Here is a 19,782-nt window from a genome sequence, read left to right as displayed (position 1 = left end):
TAGGCTACTGCATGATTCAGTACAATTTTACATGTTTTCTAAGAAAGCTGTATTCAGTTCCAACTAAGTACTTGATAGGCAGTGTCTTCCAGGTTAAATCAGGTTTGATACTGTTATGATTAACTCAGTTTAAATATAAAACCATTATTTGAGTCATCTATCTTGCAGAGAGGCAGATTTATGAAGACATAGGTTTATTATGTGGCCCTTATAAGGCCCTTATTTCAGCTATGCTAGCAGCATGGCGTTTTGGCCAGCTGGGGACTGGCCAAAACTTAAACATCTCAACAACTATAGGATGGATTGCCATTAAATTTGGCCCGAATATCCATAGATCCCAGAGAATGAATCCTTTGACTTTGGTAATCCCCTAACCTTTCTCTTTCACTGACTTTAAATGTAGCACCATCATCTGGTCAGAATTTCAATTTTAAAATTGAGTGGCAAGTGCTGCAGCAATGAGGCCTAAAAACCCAGATATGAGTTTGCATTTTTGTATTCCTGCTTTTCTCATTTCGAAGACAATGAGTTTTTTTGAATGGGCTTTTGGGGAGATGCCTGAAATAAGGTCTGTGGTTAACACAAGCTTTAGATTTTCATGTTTTGCTCTACGACAGTAAATACCCTGCTTGTGAATTTTGAAGCCTTTCGGTGTCTTTAAAATGGCAGTTGCTAACAAATGGCTTAATGAGACCACAGTACGTACCCTGAACACAACTTGACAGCCTTGTTGTGGTGGCGACGTTATGTCATGTAACCGTGGTGTACTTTGTTTATAGCCTAACATTAGCATTTTACCTCTGGGGATTACATTTAAACTTCAAAATCATAAAAGTGGTGTTAATTAAAGAAGATTATCCTGCCCAACAAAGATAGTATTCAGTGGGAAAACCTGACAGGCTTTTTAATGAGGGAACAAGTGAAACGCTAACTTCCTCGTTGGCCTACAAAAAAAAAAAGGTCATCCCTGCAGCAGTCTTTTACCATCAGCCTCAGCTGTACCTTGCTAATTTGCTATCGTTAACATGCTTACACACTAAACTAAAATGGTGATCATGGTTAATGCACCTGCTTAGCATTAGTACGTTAGCATTTAGCTCATAGCACTAGGCTCCTGTGCCTAAGTACAGCCTCACAGAGCTGCTAGCATGGCTGTAGACAATTAGTCTTGTTGTAGTCGGCATACTGAAAAGTGTGTCACCATACAACAGCGAGCCTTGCATACTTTACACCTGTATTGTGCACAAGCTCTGTGTAATAAAGTGGGTTTCCACAAACACTGCCAACTACACCACTGATCATGGATGAGAGGCTCGTGCTCATGACAGCATGAGTGGCATCCTTGGCTAAGATCTAACGTTAGCTAGCTCAGAGGTACAAGGTGAGCTAGCAATGAATGCATGCTTCCCTCTGCGCGGTGATACAATTGGTGGGTGTAGAAAAAAAATAGTTCCTACATGAAACTGCTCACAACAGGTCTGATTGTCTTGTGTAACCAGGTCATGATTTCTGGGAAGAGACATTGCTGTTTAAATTTTCATATGTATTTTTTGGGGGGCGCTTTTAGCACATAAAGCTATGTAGTGCCTTCTAGTTCCATTATACTGGAGAGAGGGCAGACATCTCTACGTCCAATATCTCTGACACTTGATAACTCACACCAAAACAATCAAGACTGATAAGAAAGCTCTGATTTGGGGAGGAACTGTCCTTTTAATCTTATTATTGTCATATAAATCTAACAGTGCAAATACATGCGTAGGCGTACTGGGTGAGTCATAGTGAGCTGACGGTTCGTGGCTCCTTGCTCTCATAGTTCAAACACTGATATGTTGCAGCTGCCCTTCAGTCCTAGTTTGCAGCTGATGGCCACTGGGTGGTTCCACTGGACCAGTTTGTTTAAAGCTCCACAGTTGATTTTGAGGGAGGAAAGAGCAAAATTAATTTATTTTTCCCTCCAAAATTTCACTGATATAATTTTGTCAAAGCTACAGCCTCTCCATTTAGTTTGGAAATATAGTAATCCAAGTAACAGAAAGTTATGTAAATAATGATATTATCAAACTCATGAAATCTCTGTTTTTCTTTTTCCTTTTTTTTGGTAGAAGTGTGGCCTAGATTATATGAACAAGCTGTACAGACAGCTAATATACTGTCAATGATATAAATCAGGGTATAAACTAAAATAACATGACACATGACATGTATTTTTTACCATTTTAAAACAACAGATAGCAACAATAGTCAGGGCCACACATGGAATCAGACTGTCTTGATTCCTTTCTATGAGCATAATAGAGGTTTTTCTTTCTGGTTGCTATTTTTGCCATTTTGTTTCTACAGTCTCCAGGGTTAAAGGACACAAGATTACTAAAACTGCAGATGCAGGGACATGTCATGGAACGTGGACACAGAGGCGGATATCCCGGTTCCAAGGACAGGAAGAGTGCTCTTCCTCTACCAACCCCCCCAGACTTTGACATACGCATATAAACAGTACACTCTGTGGCATTGTTAATGACAAAACCACCCAGTGTTCCTGCATTTTTTTAGCCAGTACATTCACAGACTCTTTGTTCATTTTTCCTCGTAGCTGGTAAAATGCCCTTATTCTCTCCAGGGAGTACCCCCTACCCTACCCCTGTGAAGAAATAAACAAAATGATGAGAAAAAATGAGACTTCATATCAAAATACCAATTTCACCCTTTGAACTGAGCCCCTCTGGTTTCTTATCAGTCCCATGGCAGCCTCTTTTCTCCACCAAATTAGTCAGTGCCCACCCCCCTCTACCCCACCCCCTTCCTCATTTCCTTGTGTTTTCTGAGAGCCAAGCTCTGTTTTTTGTCAAAAAGGTCAAGGGCCAATCTTCTGTCATTCCAGCCTCTGAGACAATCTAGAGAAACTCTGCCTTGGCCCTCACCTTTTTGTTTCAGAGCTCTGTGCTTTTGGAGTAGTCTAAAAGTGCTGTCTCAGCCCAGTCAGCAGAAGGAAATGTTGACATTGTACATTGCAGCAAACCAGAGATATATTTCATTATGTATCTATGTTTCACATCAACATTTCTAAAGTGACATGGCTGATTTTGCCATCAATAGGTGGAGGGGACGGTGGATGACGTGTCACCTAGGCGAGACACCTGTCAGGTTGCAGACCCCTTCAGACCACTGTTCAAGGCCAACAAACAAAAGAAAAGGGTGCTTTTCAGTGACCCCATGAAAGGCAGTTCTTTTTACTGAGGCATCGCTGTGATTCCTTCTAGGCTAGTGCCACAAAAAGCAGTTGTTTATTTTACTGAGACACTGCTGTGTCTTCAGCCAGGATAGTGCCACAAAAGCTATTGTTTTTTTACCACTACATCACTGCATTTCTTGCCAGGAGGGCATCAGGACAAAGCTGCATTTCCTGACAGGTAGGCACCACAAAAAGAGATTGTTTTTTTAGCAAGACATGGTTGCGTAATGTAATAGGGTAATAGTTTTTAATGGCTGCATTTCCAGCCTGAATAGTGCCATGAAAAGCAATTGTTTTTACTGAGACATTTCTGTGTTTACTGTCGGGATAGTGCTAATAAAGGACATCTGTGCGTTCCCAGCCTGAATAGTGCCATGAAAAGTGCTGTCACATAATAGGATACTGGTTTTTCCTGAGACGTACCTGCATTTCCAGCCTGAAGTGCAAAAGTGCTTGTTTTTTATTGAGATTCTGCTGCGTTTCCTGACAGGATAGCACCACAAAAAGTGCTTGTCTTTTAATAAGACATCGTTGCATTACCAGCCAGGTTAGTGCCATGAAGTTGGATTATTTTTTCCTGGGACATCACTGCATTTCCTGCCAGAATAGTGCCAGGAAAACCAAGTATTTTAAGCCAAACCATGATCTCTTCCTAACCCTAACAAAGTGGCTTTTATTAATTTTGTTAATCACAGCATTATTGAAATGTAAAGACACATAAAGTTGTATCATATCTGCTACATACAACATAATAATGTCTCAGTGCTCACAACCTCAGCACAGTATAGTATGGCCTACATCTTATGTAACAGTCCAACTAAAGACACAACAATGATTTACTGGTAGTTTATGAGTTTTTATTCAGCATGAAAGTCAATATAAAAGCAGTTCTGTTGTTTCGAGTTTTGAAACCCACCTTATCAGTATTTGACAGTGGAGTAGAGAGAGTGTTCAGTGCGGGTGTAAAGTGTTGTGTATTGGGCAGCATACCCTGACTCCTCTAATCTATCCAAATAAACACTCTTCCTCCCTCCCCCTGAATCGAGGGGTTATCACAGAAACCCTCAGCTGCTCCCCTGCCCAGACACTAACAGCAGCCTTTAACACAGCCCAGCCTGCTTTCTGGGCATTTGCATCAGAGGCAACACAGGATACGCACTCACACACACTCGCACACACTCACAACCACTCAATCATATCTCAAACTGGAGTCGAGTGAGGAAACAGAATGTCAGGGAAGGAAGCGCTGAAGCCAGTGGGAAAGCAGAATTTGCCTCAAGTCTGTTCAGCTCTTTTCTGACCCACTCTACAGGAGGTCTGAGGAGGAAGTTTGGATTTATAAAAGTTCTTAAATATCTGATGATATTTTTGGAAATAGTCCAACATACAAGAGGATTTTAGATTTAGTTAGGTAGTAGAAAATCCACTTGGATACCGCTTTCAAGATCTGGATTTTCAAACAGAAAAGACATATATCAGGAGGAAATTCTTGAAATTCTCTTTGTCTCTGACCGCTCACCGCTCTCCAGGTCTTTCACAGTGCCATCATCTGCTGCCACAGTCAAGCTTCAGGAGGAGGTTTACCACACAGTGAGTACAAAAAACCCTATCACTATTTCTTTTTTAATGAAACCACGCTGGAAAAAATAGTAAAATGTTAATCCTGATCCCAACATGGGGCTCAGTTTAATCGGATGAATGCAGTGCATCATTCTAATGAAACTATCTAATTACGTTTCTTCACTAATTTGATTCCCATGGTTCTGAAGAGTTAGTTTGATTTCTGAAGTGGATCAATCTAAAAATAAGGAGGCTGTATTGATGACATCATCAAAAGGCAAGTGTTTGAGCTGCCCTATGATTGACTGGAGACAGACTTTACAAACACTCACAAACAGGACCCCTTGAAAATGAAAGCAAATCAAAAAAGGTTCCTCTGCTACAGGATTGTTGGAAAAGCTATAAAAGTCTGAATTTTCAGATTTTTATTGCTATGTGTCCAATCAAACAAGCTGCATCACAGCATCACAAACAAATGAGCTGATGACGGAAGGGGCGTACGAATTTGGTGAACTGTAATTTATTTAAAATGATGCTGACAGACAGAACAAAACTAAAATATTGCTTGTAAGCCCATGTGTTCACATGATTCTTGGCATAATAATAGTAGCTGCTAACACACTTGAGCGCAGAGGGAAATGGTGAACTCGTCCCTGTCATTTTCTCATCACTGAGTTTACAAAATAAAAGTGAAAAGAGACATGAAAATAAAAGCTTGCACTCCATCTACAATTAATGTGTAAGCAAAGTTGTACATGGCATTTGTTCTTTCAGAATTAAAGTCATAATATTGTTCTGACACGCTGATTAGTGATCCGTGGGGTTTTTCAGAATTTTCCAGCTGTTCCTAGCTCATTGTTCTGGGCCGTGGTTATCCTTGAGTTTGGAGGTGTGGTCAGTGGAGCCCATTTCCTCGCACTTAGGGCTGTGCAGTTATCTGTGTTGACTTTCCACACCTTTCACCACATTATGGAACCCATTACTTAATGGATTAACATTCTTTGGCTTTCCATGATTTTAGTGGATTTACTGAAGAATTCACGGCATACATGGAAGAGATTTTAGCACAACAGAAAAAACAGTTTGATATCATTTTTCAACAGACACTTAAAATACTTGGCACACTCTGATAAATAAGCTTCATCTCAATATTGTAAGACACAAATTCAGTTTAAGCAGATTTTCAGTTCTATCAGCAGGGTTACATTCAAACCACTAGGTACATTAATGGAATCACTGGACTGAAACTATTTCTCTTTCTTGCAGCACTGACCACAAGAAAGATGAGTCTGTCACGGAATGGGACGCTGGAGAAGACAATGTCCGAGCAGGGCCACTCTGAGCTGGGCTCCCCCTCCAGAGCGGGGTCAGGGGTCGTTGTGCCGCCTCCATACTCAATGGGTGGCAGCGAAGCTGCTGCTGAACCCCCACTGGAGTTAAGGGGCTCTCTAGACTGCTGGGCATGCTCTGTGCTGGTCACTGCACAGAATATGATCATAGCACTGATCAACGGTGGGCTGGCCACCATCATTTTTGGCATCATCCTCACCCCTGCTCTCGCCATGATCATATTCGGCTTCCTTTGCCACTCCACGGTAACAATCCCTTGTTGAAATCTTTTTTTTGACTGATTGACAGAAGTATGAGAGGTTCCAAGAAATCTTTTGTAGTAACAGGAAATGATATCGACTGTCAATCAAACTGTGGTTTTCAATCAAACTACACACAGAGAAACAAAAATGTTTTTCCAGATATTTGATACTGTTTCCCAAAATCTTACTGGATTTTCCTGGAGCTTAATTTTAATTTTTTGCAGCTGTGACTAAACTGCTCAAGTTCCTTTGTGCAATGCGCTGTGGGACAGCACTGTAACCTAACAGCACACTAAAGAAATCCAGCATATGCCGTGCATACTGACTTTGCATATACTAAATAAGTCATTTCTCCAATGGGAACATACTGAAGAACTTGAGGTTGCTGTGCATGTGTGTGTGAATGTCCTCTAAACAAACTCCTTGCATCCATGCTATTACTGATCCATTCCCTCCTCCTGTTCTCCAGGTGCAGCCCCATGGAACGTCCCTGTATTGCTCAGACATACTGGATGATGCCGGCTGTGTGGCTCTGCTGGTCGTGGGCTTCCTGCTGCTCACCCCTCTGCTAGTCCTGGCACTCGCCGCCTTCTGTCGCCTAGCCCGACATCTCCAGCTGGGAATGTGTTTCATCCCTTACAGCCGCGCCGTCTACAAGAACCTGCCCGCTTCACGCCAACGGAGAGGTGATTCAGGAGGCTGTTGTGGAGGGCAGGGAGGTGGAGAGAGAGAGGGGAAGGGGAGCGTGTGGGTGTAGGAGAGGAGGATTGTATTTGGTGTAATATGTATCTCTGTTTATTGATGAGAGTTGGGTTGTTGGAGTTTGGCTCTAATGCAAATTGCCACTGTATTTCTATTTCTATTTCTATTGCTAAAGCCATTGTAAAAAGCCATCATATGTCATCATTTATAGTGATTGTTTGTACGTCAGTATTGCTTTTTTTTATACAAGTTCAATATATTGAATGTATTTTATACCTTTTTACAATAAAGTGTCACTCAACCTGCCGAGCTTTATGTTTGACATCTGCAAGCTGAAACAGGACAAACTGTGAACTTTATTCAAAGGGGAACTACACATTTTCAAAACTCAAACATGTCCTATGCTCTTAGATAGTCCAAAAATATTTGAACAACTCTCTCCCAAATCCAGAATCTCACTCAATCATCACTCAAATGTGATGTCATAAGTTATAAAGTTTGGAGCTGCTTTGAAGACAATACATGCTAGATGCAAACATGCTATAGGTGACACTGAGAGCACCTAGGGGAATGTTCTCAGTATAGATTGAATCACAATGTTTATTCACAACATCTTCCAGGCAGAAAATCCTTGTGTCAGGTAAAGAAAAATCAAACAGCCCAGAGCAAATGCTGCCCTGATTAGTTGCTGGTCTACTGTGGCCTTGATTGGTTAGTGTGTAAGGTGAAGCAGAGTGAATGTTCACATATATATATATATATATATATATATATATATATATATATATATATATATATATATAGCATAAACTTAGACTGGTATTGATTTTTTAACACAGCTAAAATACATTTGGCACAGCAGCACAGCAGAAACATCAGACAGGTTGGACCACAGTGTTTAACTATATATCTTCAAAAGTTAGAGCTGAAAATGACAACAGAATTAGATAAGTCTGCTGATGTTATGTATCTCTGCGATTGAAATCATTTGTTTTTCTACCTAGAAGTGATTGTTGTTAGTGTGAAGTCAGGATGATATGGTCTATATGGGTAGATTTTCTGTTTCCAGAACACCACAATACAATAAAGCTCAGGGTATAAACAAGAAAAACATTCTGTGATCCATAAAATCAGTCTCCCATTTATTGTCTATGGAGCAGCTCCAGACTTTATACCCTATGGCATTACAAGTTTGAGACTTACTTCTCTGGTTCCTGGCTTTGAGAGTAGCTCATGTTCACAACTGTTGATTGGACTTTTCTAGGCTGTGGAAATAAAATATTGGAATCCTTAATTTGGGTGATGTTCCCCTTTAATAGAAGGAGGTGAAGTTTAAAGTCTAAAGTGCATTTTATGTCCCATGCAAACTTTCAGAGGCAACATTATTGTAAGTGTGTGGATTTGGATTGCAGTGATCAAAGTCATCAGGATGTAAAGGCAAAGCATGTTTCTTCTTGTTCTGCTGTTCCACAGACCTTCATGGGACAATGTTTTTCAGCTGTTCTCCAGCTGCCAAACACATGTTGCCTGTAGTGTCCAAACTAGTTACAAGCTACAGTCAGTCTTCAAGGCGTAGGCCTGGGCAGTATTTATTTGCTACGCTACGAAAGGCAACCACGCACCAACCATCTGTATTAATCATAAGCTAATGTAATCATTATAATAAATAAACAAATAGCCATTATTATTACAACGAGCTATAGTATTACGATGTACCACAGTTCTGTGTTTGAGCAAGTAGTGGTACAGTACCCCAGCAGTAGCTGTTGCTCATCTGCTGTGGGTAGATACAATCAATTAAAAACACTGTACTGTGTCTCTATTTAATTACTTTCAAGTCTATTAAAAACATGGCAAACTACAATGTAATATGATTGTTATGTAGGCTATCACTGTTAACTGTGAGAGTTTTTTTTAAGTGTTGTATGTCATAAGACATGTCATAAAAAAGTCATAAAAATGTCAGAGTATATGTCACATAAAAGTCATAAAAAAGTCATGGGCCCTGATTTATTAAATGAACATACAACAGAAATCTGGTACTTGTTATTTCCATGCAATGCTCAGCATTTATCAGTATGCATATAAGCAGAGGCTACGATCAAATCTCCATCAGGTCTCAGCTGCCGTACACAAGTTTGAGTCAGCATGGACTTACGGTGCAGCAGTAAATCTGGCTGAGGTGGAGAATTGATATTAGACCATATTCTGACAGGCATCTAAGTGTTTGCAGCCACATATTTATCACCTGAAAAGTGTATGACCACCACATGGACGCTGTCTATCACAGCTGGCAGTTGCCTGGCTCTGTGGGACTGATTCCAGGCTGACTAAAGGATGAACACTGCTGGTGCCTGCCCCTAATTTATTTAAAACTTATTAAGCACTGACAAAGCAAAGCATGTTTAGATCAATTATCATTAAAACATCAATAAAAAGAAATAATTAAACCTGCAACAGTGTAAATATTTAAATACAAGTAACCTATGGGCTGTGCGTCTGTGTCTCCTCAGCTACTTTTTACACCTGAAATGGAAGCAGACCCAACATGCCACAAGCTTCTCACTCTGGGTCAATTATAAGCTTTTATATGAATATGCTATTAAAGCAAAATACTATTATATAATATAGGCTATTTTATTAATATATGTAGGTTATAGGTTGGTACATATCATGGATGTGTAAATTAAATATTCAAACCTCAGCTGCAGTTTGATGTCCACTGCAACGCTGCTCACCACAGCAGTGATTTCTTTCCATACTACATTTTTCTGACTTCCTTCAGGCTGCCAAATAGAACCAGTTGGTTAAATTGGACCTGGGATGTCAGCCTTTCCATTTCTAGCTCAAAGAAATGCCTCTTCTCGGCCATAATTGAAGCCTCTCCATGTCGTAAATTCTCCGGGCAAGGCCTCTGAACCCAGAATATATTGGGGCGGGATATGTAAATGATAATTGTTTCCAGCTGACACATTTATCAATGCCCCATCACTCCTGTGCTGTTATCAGTGAGATAAGAACTCATGAATCACATGGGAACCCTATCCCAAGAAGATTTCTGCACTCATATTTGCGCTGGTACATTAGATTGATAATAGAAGGCCATACTGTGTGCACTTTTACCCTGTGGCCTTCAATCATATGCTGGCCCCTTTGAATGGCACTCAGTTATCAAAACTTTGAGAACCCTAGCCTAATCTTTTTTTCCCCTTAGATCCCTCTGGAGGGTTGGGTTGCAGAAGGTGTTGATTGAAAATCCTCCACCCACCCCCATTGTGAAATAGTCTAGGTGATTATGTTCCTGGCATACGCAGTAGGTACATATGCTATCTGGTTCATAGGTTATCATCTCTGTACTCACATTGGCCATTTGAGTTCTTCTTAAAAGCAGCAAGCTCACTGTGTATGTATTAGCAAAGACATCACAGGGTCTTGCGCATAATTCATTCTGACTTTTACACTTCATCTGTTAATTGATATGTTCTTAACGTTGTTTGAATTAGTAGTTTGTTTAAATACCTAAAAATATGTTCATATTTGTTTATAAGTATTAATACATCTCAATACATTTCAAGTCAGACCAAATAACTGATGTTCGTATCAAAGAATGACTTAAAACAAAGGAGTCTAAATTTATTTTTGACCTTCATCTACCTCTATTGGAGACTGACAGGAACTGCAGATTTTTGCCCTTTCTAAAAAACTGTACATTGACTCAGAGGGTAAATGCAGGCTCTATATCAATGGCATCAAGCAAAGCAGGAAATCTTGACTTTGAACCTACTTCATAAAAATGCCTTCAGTCTGTGGTATCTCCAGATGACTTTCACTAATTAATCATTGTTGTGTGTGCTGGAGTCTGGCCCTTTGTGTTTGTTCAGCAGATACGTGTTAAGCGTGATTAATCTACATATTTTTGAAATAATATTCACATGTGTGTATTGACACAGTATTTGACATCTTTGTTTATCCAATTAGGTGTATCTTTATAATAAAAGATTCACATAATTTGATATTATTTATAGCTGGAATAGTATTGCTAATTAGCAGTAGAGCAATAAGTAAAATGCAGGACTTGTAACTGTTTTACTTTGTAGTATTCAGGTTTTAATTTTTCTTTCAGTGTGGACATTCACAATCAGTTCATTTATGTATTCATTTTCTTCATCTGCTTATTTTTTTCTGAATGACATAGAGCTGATCCCAGACCATCCTGAACAGGTCATCAGGTCACAATAGATATCAAATAAAGGACAGCTCTGGAAGTTGAGATCTAATAACACAATGTCATCATAGGAAATTTTAGACATTTCACTGTTCTCATTTTACCTCTAACTACATGAGCATAATAATAAAAAAAAAAAAAAACTCAAGCAAACAATCTCGGGTCATTATTCTCCATGTAAGACTTGACCACTTGATGACTAATGGTCAACTCATGCCACAGGATTGTATATATCCGCCTGCTTTGGAAGAAGTTAGTTAGAGTTAGCAATAGGCTTGCATGCTATTGCCGATCATATCCACTGGGTGGAATCAGAGGCACTGTTGGAGAGAAAGCCAGAGCTGAATAAGAACCAAGAACACAGTCACACCATTTGAAAGAGATATAAAACCTTTATTCGTATATAAATTATAAACATTGGGTTTGGCAGATGTTTGAATAAAAGCATTTGCATTCCTTTAAATTGGTGGGTAAAGCTGTAATTATGTTTTCATGTAATATTGTGCTTTAATAGATCTGCATTTCACATTGTAATGTCTGGATTTTTGGGTTTGATATGTCATCTGAATTTCCCGTCCTTCACAGTGTGAGGCTAACAGGGTTGGTTCTGGATATTCGTTAATAACCTGTGATGTGGGGCTTTGTATGGAGCTGTGAATGCACCGGGTGCCAGGGTACCACGTCCTTCGTCATCCACCTGACCCATGATAATGTAGTTGGCACCTAGCAGAAAGGAAAAAGGGACCAGAAAGATCAGTATTATATTTGTGAGTAAATGTAAATGGCAATCTGTGATGTATGTGTGTGTGTAAATACCTCTGCGGAGTAATGGGCACTTCTTGCACTGTGACACCAGCTTAACTGACATGGTCTCTCCCACTTGTGTGATTGTTAGTCGACCTGCCTTGTAGGCCTTGATGAGGGAGATACTAATATGGAGAGTGCCGCGGGGCCCGGGGCTCAGAGAAGACACCTTCCCAGTTAACACTGGAAAAAGGAGAGCTCGGTCAGAACACACATCTGATTGGTCACTTGTATATGTAAACGGTTGGAAACATACCAAATTCACTGGCACAGAAACTGGTCTTGATGGTTCCATCTCTTTTACAGGCTTTGGCACAAAGAGGATTTTGAGCGACTGAAAACATAAAACATAAAATGTACATTAGATATACATCTTCTGCGCACTGAAACACAAGCACAGCATGCACATAATTTCACCCACCAGGCCTCTTTCCGTTTGGTCTTGTGACAGGCGGCCTCCTGTCCTGCCCTGTGGTACCCTGTCCACGGCCTCTTGTGGGTTTAAGTGGTTTGGGGTTCTGGGTGGGCTCAGGTGGCACATATCTAGCAGTGGGAGTAGGTGGCTTTGCAGTGACAGCAGGACGTTTAGGTGCAACAGGTTTGACTGCAGGTTTTGGAGGAATGGACCTCGTACCGGCTCCTGAGTTGACTGTTGGTATCTCAGTACCATGTGGGACGCTGCTATAGTGGGCGAGGAATCCATCAGATGTCACACTGAGGTCAGACACAAATTGGACCAGAAGCACGTTGCCACTGGTTATGATGGGCCTGGACAAGAGACAAATTGAAAAAGATTTGGAAAGTTTAGAGTAGTTGATTTAAAATAACTTTGAAGGCCAACAAAGAGCTTTAGAGATTTCTGTCACTTACTGTGGGGCCCGATCACCACAGTATTTTCCAATCAGCCGTGAATCATCTCTCTCTCCGCCGTTAAAGAATGCCACATAGTCAAACCGACAATAGGTGTCAGCCTCCAAGACGAACTTATCAAACTTCACCTGGATTACCTGGTATCAAAACGGAAACAGGAATATGATGATAAATTAACAAGTAACTTAAAGAGATAGTTTGAATTTTTGGAGATGGGTTTGTATGAGGTACTTCTCCATAGCTAAAGTATTCCATACAGTAGATGTCAGTCAACACCCCCCCAAGTCTGACAAAGCAGGCTGGAGCCCAACACTTAAGGCAAGATATGAAATAATGTGGATGGGGGCCAGCAACAAAACATATTTTACCTAAAAAAAAATTATACCAGATTAAGTGTACACTATATTGAGAGTATTCTCACAGCTTTATCTTTTCATCAGGCTACCTGTGCCAACAGGAAATCCGTAACCACTTCCCCATCTCTGCTCTTTTCAAAGCCACCAGACTCCGTTAACAGAAACAGTAATTTTAGCTTGCTGGTCACGGGAGCTGCTGGTCTAACAATGCTTTGATCAGTTAGTTATTTTGTGTTATTGTGTGACTTTGGTGAATCTGAACTAACCTTTTAAATGCCAACGTCACACAATAACGCAAACAAAATAACTGTTTGAGGCAGTGGTAGATCAACAAACATCTCCTGTGTTCAGCAATGTTAAAACATTGTTTTTCTCAATGGAGTCTGGCTTTGAAGACAGCAATATAACGGCTTAATTTTCCCATTGGAAGTCACTGTCTGACGATAACGTAAAGCAGTGAAAATATTCTAAAAAAAAAAATAGCGTACACTTAAAGTAATATTGATATTTTTAGGTGGGATTTTTTTTAAAGTGGCAACATATTTTGTTGCTGTCCCCACCACATCAGTACATTGCTTAGCTTCCATGTCGGGCTCCAGCCTGACTCTCCAAATTGGGGGCGTGCTGACTGAAATCTACTGTATGTAATATACTGTCTATAGATAGGTATACCGTACAACCCCACTTCAAAAAATCTGAACAATCCCTTTAAAGAGCTGTTTTCCATGTCAGGTTTGTGAAGACTTTGGAAAATAAAATGGTTCCATGCTGGGTGATCAGTGTGCTGCTGACCATATCAGGCTCCACAGTGATAAGCCATGAGCAGCTGGTCCCTGGAGGGTATTTCTTGTCGGGCCAGTTGGGCGTCATGATCTCTCCCTGGGACTTTGTTATCTTCCCCCCGCAGAACTGCTCGTCTGAAACAAGTTGTATACACTTCATGAGAATAATGACGAAAGATAACAGTAGAAAATACTCTTAGAAGTACACAAAGCACTGATTTTATTCACTAACTTTTTCTTGATAACTTTTTGACTTTTAAGATTGGAATCGATGAACATGAGTCACGCTTATCTGGAAGTTAAAGTTCTTAGTTGCATAATGAAGAGCTGGTATTTTTAATCCAGTTGTTGATGTTGGCAGAGTCAGAAGTGTCCAGAAGTGAAATAAACTGTTCAAGCTCAGGGGCATAGCATGGAACTTGAGGCCCTGTGTGGGCCCCGTCCCCCCGGCTTATTACATCTGTTTTTACTTGTACAAGTAACTTGGTCTTTTCTTTCTTTATCATTTTTGGGCATTTTATGCTTTTATTAGAGCAGATAGTAAAAAGATACGGTAGATGTGAGGGGAGAGGGGTGGAATGTTGTGGTTAATGGTTGACACATGAACCATAAGTAACCAGGGTGCCCCCACGTATAAATAACTTAATAACAACCATACCCATGTATCTGCAGTGATTATTGGGCTTATCAGTTATGATCTTGTACCACTTTTAAGGAAATATTACTCAAATATATCTGTGTTATTTCCCTCATGGTTGGTAGAGCTTTAATATGCCCTGGGCAAATAATATAGGAGGTAGAAAAAAAGCTATATTTTTTGGGCTTGGCAGTGAGAAAGAGTGTGTGTTTCATGATAAGAGACAACTGAACAAGATTTCACTGTAGTCTTGTTTTACAGTAACAAGTTAAGTTATGCTAGCTTTATTAATGGTTCATAAGTAATTCATTTATAGGTAAGTTATAGATCAAATTTTGGGTTGCAAAATTGTAAAAAAATCCATGAGTATTTACCCCTCCTAGTTGATAGTAATGGAGTTATATAATTTATAGCTTGTTGCTATGCCCATGGCTGGACATATTCGTAGGCATGATATAAAAATTAATAGATAAATAAATAAATATTGTGACCACATACCATCTACATACGGTTTGGCTCCGCTGAAATAGGCCACAAACCCTCTGCCCTGTGTCTCTCCATCAGACGCCATCTCTAACATCATGGTGTTTGTGGTAGATATAAGGGCACCAGGCCGGAAAGTTCCACAAAAGCGGCCTAGTTTTTGTACCAAGTTGGAGTGGCCGTTGTAAACATCCAAATAATCGTAGCGACATTGTGAGTCAGCCTCCAGGTCAAAAATGCGGAAAGAGAGCATGACCACGTTTCCCTCTGGGACCTGGAAACCAGAGAGGTTGAATATGAGTCAGACACTGAAACACTGAGTGAGAAAGGCGTCAGCGTTTAGACATGCTGCAGCTGGTAAGTGACTCACAGTAATACGCCAGGTACATTTGCTGTTGGGTTTGTAGAAGCTTGGGAACCCCTCACTGCCGACAAAGCCTGACTCTGAGACCAGGTCTCCTCCACAGTAGAACACAGGCCTGTGATGAAGGAGATAGACAGTGGGGGAAATATTAGTATTGGACAGTATTAATGGCATTGTAGGTCTTGAAGACATTGAACTATATTCATACAGGTCCACTGAGAGTTGCTCAACTCCTTCAAATACAACTATTGTGACTGACTTCCTTTAGCAGTCTTTCTCTTAACTCTGACTACTGCAGGACACTGAGGTATTGTGGAACTTACTGGAAAAACTGTACTGTAGGCTAAACAAGAATTTTCATTGTCTGGCCATCAGACCACAAGGTATTACTCAACAGGGAGTATTGTGGCATAAAATTTCTCTGATTAAAATCTGACCTAAGATGACCTAACAAAGCTAGCAAAAACAAAAGGTTGTGCCACCAGCAAGTTATCTGTGTCAACACATAAGCTCTGTTGCAAGAACATGTTTAGATGAACATGATTTATTAACAAAGAGACCCTTGTTTCCTCATGCTTAGTTATGAAATATTACAGCCTTAAAATAGATGTGAGGCCTCACTTACTTTGAAAAGTCAAGTGCTGAAAATGGTTGTTATGTGGGAGCCCCTAAAGTCTATTAAATAAATAACCTGCATAAGCAATTTTGAAATTAAAAGTCATATGAATAAATACATTAATGACAGTTTTTAATTGATTTTTAATAATTTGTGTGTAATATTACTAATACATTTGTGAAATAATTTTCCAAACTTAACTCATGATTATAAAATGTTATGTTGGCATTAAGGGTGCATTTGGATATAGTCACTCAAAGACGTTAACAAATTCAGAGCGTTGTTGGAATGTAGAGTTCGGTTATTTAGAGCACCACACTAATGGAGCAGCAGAGCACACTCTGTTGGGGAGATGGAGCAACAGAGCATCAAGTGAAGTAAATGTGTGATTAACTTAACTGTTTTTTAATTAATGTAGAAATAGAAAGTTTTCTTTCTTTGAACAACAGCGCTCTTACTTTAGTGAAGAGTGTGTGCCAGAAAGGATTTATGAATGCACCCTAGAATAACTGAGTTTTACAGTTGAATTTAAAGCTAACTGTTGAGGCAGGGCTGTGTGCTTGGTTTATTGCTCAGCATCAAAGCAAAGAGACAGTGTTAATTGCAGCAGCCAACATTAGCTGGTTTATTCAAAGTTTCCTCAGCAGCTTTTTGATTCTAAACAGACTCAAGACTCTGAGATGAACATAAGACAGTCTTTCTCTGTGGTCACTCATCCAACAAGAGCACACTAACACTGCTAACACTGCTAACTCTGCTTACACTGGCTCCTTACCTTGATACTGAGTAACACTTTAAGATCACAAGCTGGGCTAGCTAGTTAGCTGGCTAGCACGTTCAGCCTCATTGAGCTAAAGCTTAAAAGCTAAAGACATTTAGTTAATCTGTCTGTGTACAGTTTTTATTTCCAGTAGCAGTGTCCACTTGGTTAATTTAGAATAACATTAGCATTATGGTCGCTCTAACATTAGCCAACAGGAGCTAACTGGCTAAATTTGGTGTCAACAGAGTTCGCTGGCTCAAAAGACTGAGGGGGCTGTGAAAAATTGTGAGGAGGCATTTGATTTTCATAGAATAAAACTCATTGATTTAACCATGCAGGCTGAAAACAGCCCAGAGTATTAACATTTCTAGTGTTTTTTGGTGATTTTTAAAGTTTTGACTACAAAAAAAATCTAAGGTAAGACATAATTTGTAGCTGTAAATGTATCAAGGGGGAATTTTGTTCGACGGTTTACGCTGTGAGTCCTTGACAGATATATACTGCTGAAATCTGTGTTGTCTGTGGATTTGTTTGAGGTGTCATTTATGTAGACAGAAATAAAAGCTAATGGGAGATAATGTAATGTGGGCATGCACCATGATCTGACAGAACATTCATTTTGCCCATCTGCTTTCTAAATTGGGTCTTGTTTGACTACTGTTTTAGGTAGAAATTGTTACGTTATGCGTCGTGACTGTCCCCAGGTGTTTCAATGCCCTGTGATGCATTTGCTAATGAAGGAGTTATCCCGTCCCCACAGGTGGGGGCTCTGCGGATAACATGGCAGAGGCAGGAGATAGGCTAGCGTTAAGTGAGATCACGGTGACTTTATAAAATGAGATAAAATTGGGGAGAAAAAAAGGCCATTATGAAATAAAACTTTGAAAAAGGGCAGTTTGAAGTTTATGTCTATAATGATATTCAATTGCTTTCCAAGAAAAAATGAATGATGAAATAACATTTCATAATCACCCCTAATGACTCGTGGTTTAACAATGTCTTCAGTCATTTATAACTGATGGTTTCTTTACACAATTTATTCATGGGATTATTTATTCAACATATTCTTTATTTATCTAATATTGAATATTTTGGGGTCCCACAGTTATTAAATGACAACACAGTAGTAAAAGTGTTTCAGCCGATATAGGCCTAACACTCGTGAGATAGTGTTTGTATTTGAGTTCATTTAAAGATTATAGTTGATTTTAAAGCGTAAAGGTTCTGGTTGCAGAATCATCATTAACCTGTTAAATATGAAATTTTACCAAAGCTTACAACTGATGATTATCACATGGTGTCATGGACATTAAAATCATTCTGGATGGGTGCCATGTTTACAGTGTGAGGGCGCTTCTGTGCTAGTCACAGTATTGAAGGAAGAAAAAACATTTTGCAGATAGCTGACAGACACATTTAACAGCTGTCAGACTACTCCAACAAAGTTATTTTGTTACTTTATGTCATAAATTTTGTTGCTTTCCAAACACTCAGAGCTCACTGAATGTCAGAACTTGTTTTGCAGAAGGGAAAATTTCCTATTTGTGGCTCTTGCCGGCAGGAATAGGACTACATAAGACCCATTTGTATACTTGTGATCCAAGAAGAATATGCCTGTTATTATGAAGTTACTAATTTTTGGCATGTTACAGGCATTTACAGTTTGTGGTGCAGAGAGTTGTTGTTTTGGCTCAACTGTGAAAATTATGTTGTTTACATTATTCATAGAAGTAAGAAAGTAAGAAAAACATTTTAGCCACCCCCCATTCTGAAGAAGTAAACATATACTTAGATGCAATGGAAAAACAGTTTCCCACAAACTTCGCGCTTAGAAAGCAGAACCCCAACAAAGTCCGACGTTTGCTGATTAGAGCCAAGATGGCCAGACCCAGAGCCAAGTTGTTCTGATTCGACCCCACAGGCAGAACCAAAAGCATTAACATCTGTGGCGGCTCAGCCACTGCAGACTCAGCACGCCTCACATCATGAGCCAAAAACCAACAGGACAACTCTGTGCCCAATCAAACAGCGCACTGGAAAGAATTCACTTACAGAGACAGGAAAGAATTCTGAGTATTTTTAGTTCTTAAGTTACAGATCTTATGGGCTCAATTAGTTGATTTTTTGTTAAAACCAAGAATTACAGCCTCACTTACAGTATCACAGAAGTCATATAAATCAGGATTATACTTAAATTCACTGAGTCACTGTCAAGTACAGACATTCTCCTTACCTTGTGAAGTTGCTCTGCTGAGCGTTCGTCCATCCTAGACTCAAAGACAGGACCAAGAAGAGACCCCAGATGCAGTCCACAAGCATCATGATGCAGCACACACACAAGAAGAAGGAGACTGTTGCAGAAAAGGGAGATGGCAGCAGGAGGCAAGAGGTGAAAGACAGTGGGGGAGGCCGCTCGCTCAGGATGGGCGGAGAGTCTGAATTAGTGGGGAGGAACTGGGGGTCGAGAATGGATGAAGAGACGGACAGAGATGCTGAAACAACACCAGCAGCGACAAAGAGCCATGGGGGGGGGGGGGGGGGGGGGGCTGACGTTAGTGGGGAAGGAGGAGGGCAAAGGCTCTAATTAGAGCCAGATGTTTGTGAGCGCTAGGAAAGAGGTGCAGGGGAGAGTCGTGTCAGAAGTTGTGGCTGAGGCTTTGTGGACACTCAGAGAGGAGTGTAGCTTTTTGCAGCAGATGTTTTTGGGTCTTTACATGGTTGGAACTTAAGTTAAAGAAGCTTGAAATTTGGTTTGGCTGGCTGTTAAATCCGTTTACATTCATACGCTGATCATTA

The 19,782-nt window shown here is 40.1% G+C and overlaps 2 protein-coding genes across 3 annotated transcripts; one reads left to right on the top strand and one right to left on the bottom strand.

Annotated features, from left to right (window-relative positions):
- Window positions 1–4,305: 4,305 nt before the first annotated feature.
- Window positions 4,306–7,392, top strand: tmem88a (transmembrane protein 88 a). Of its 2 annotated transcripts, none has more exons than XM_033636872.2 (3): window positions 4,306–4,822; window positions 6,059–6,387; window positions 6,854–7,392. In XM_033636872.2, exons 2-3 carry the CDS (start codon window positions 6,076–6,078, stop codon window positions 7,139–7,141), a joined length of 600 nt encoding a protein of 199 aa, XP_033492763.1. In that variant the 5' UTR covers window positions 4,306–4,822; window positions 6,059–6,075; the 3' UTR covers window positions 7,142–7,392. The 2 variants fall into 2 exon arrangements, with proteins under 2 accessions (XP_033492763.1, XP_078028349.1); XM_078172223.1 differs by lacking the exon at window positions 4,306–4,822 and adding an exon at window positions 5,748–5,945.
- Window positions 7,393–11,683: 4,291 nt separating this feature from the next.
- Window positions 11,684–19,403, bottom strand: pcolcea (procollagen C-endopeptidase enhancer a). Its single transcript, XM_033635936.2, has 9 exons — window positions 19,220–19,403; window positions 15,614–15,722; window positions 15,259–15,517; window positions 14,134–14,258; window positions 12,986–13,122; window positions 12,537–12,883; window positions 12,372–12,449; window positions 12,128–12,298; window positions 11,684–12,034 (listed from the first exon to the last, which is right to left on the bottom strand). The coding sequence occupies exons 1-9, from the start codon at window positions 19,306–19,308 to the stop codon at window positions 11,904–11,906; spliced, it is 1,446 nt and encodes a 481-aa protein (XP_033491827.2). The 5' UTR covers window positions 19,309–19,403; the 3' UTR covers window positions 11,684–11,903.
- Window positions 19,404–19,782: the final 379 nt, after the last annotated feature.

Source organism: Epinephelus lanceolatus, chromosome 11, assembly GCF_041903045.1.
Source record: "Epinephelus lanceolatus isolate andai-2023 chromosome 11, ASM4190304v1, whole genome shotgun sequence".
NCBI lineage: Eukaryota > Metazoa > Chordata > Actinopteri > Perciformes > Serranidae > Epinephelus > Epinephelus lanceolatus.
This window is presented reverse-complemented; position numbering and strand designations above follow the sequence as displayed.

What these genes read in the sequence shown, in the direction of transcription:
- pcolcea (XM_033635936.2), bottom strand. Translation starts at nt 19,308, where the DNA reads ATGATGCTTGTGGACTGCATCTGGGGTCTCTTCTTGGTCCTGTCTTTG. An exon ending in CAGCAGAGCAACTTCACAAG is followed by an intron (nt 15,723 to 19,219) that starts GTAAGGAGAATG and finishes CCTTCATCACAG; the next exon opens with GCCTGTGTTCTACTGTGGAG. An exon ending in AGCCAAACCGTATGTAGATG is followed by an intron (nt 14,259 to 15,258) that starts GTATGTGGTCAC and finishes AACTTGTTTCAG; the next exon opens with ACGAGCAGTTCTGCGGGGGG.
- tmem88a (XM_033636872.2), top strand. Translation starts at nt 6,076, where the DNA reads ATGAGTCTGTCACGGAATGGGACGCTGGAGAAGACAATGTCCGAGCAG. An exon ending in GCTTCCTTTGCCACTCCACG is followed by an intron (nt 6,388 to 6,853) that starts GTAACAATCCCT and finishes CCTGTTCTCCAG; the next exon opens with GTGCAGCCCCATGGAACGTC.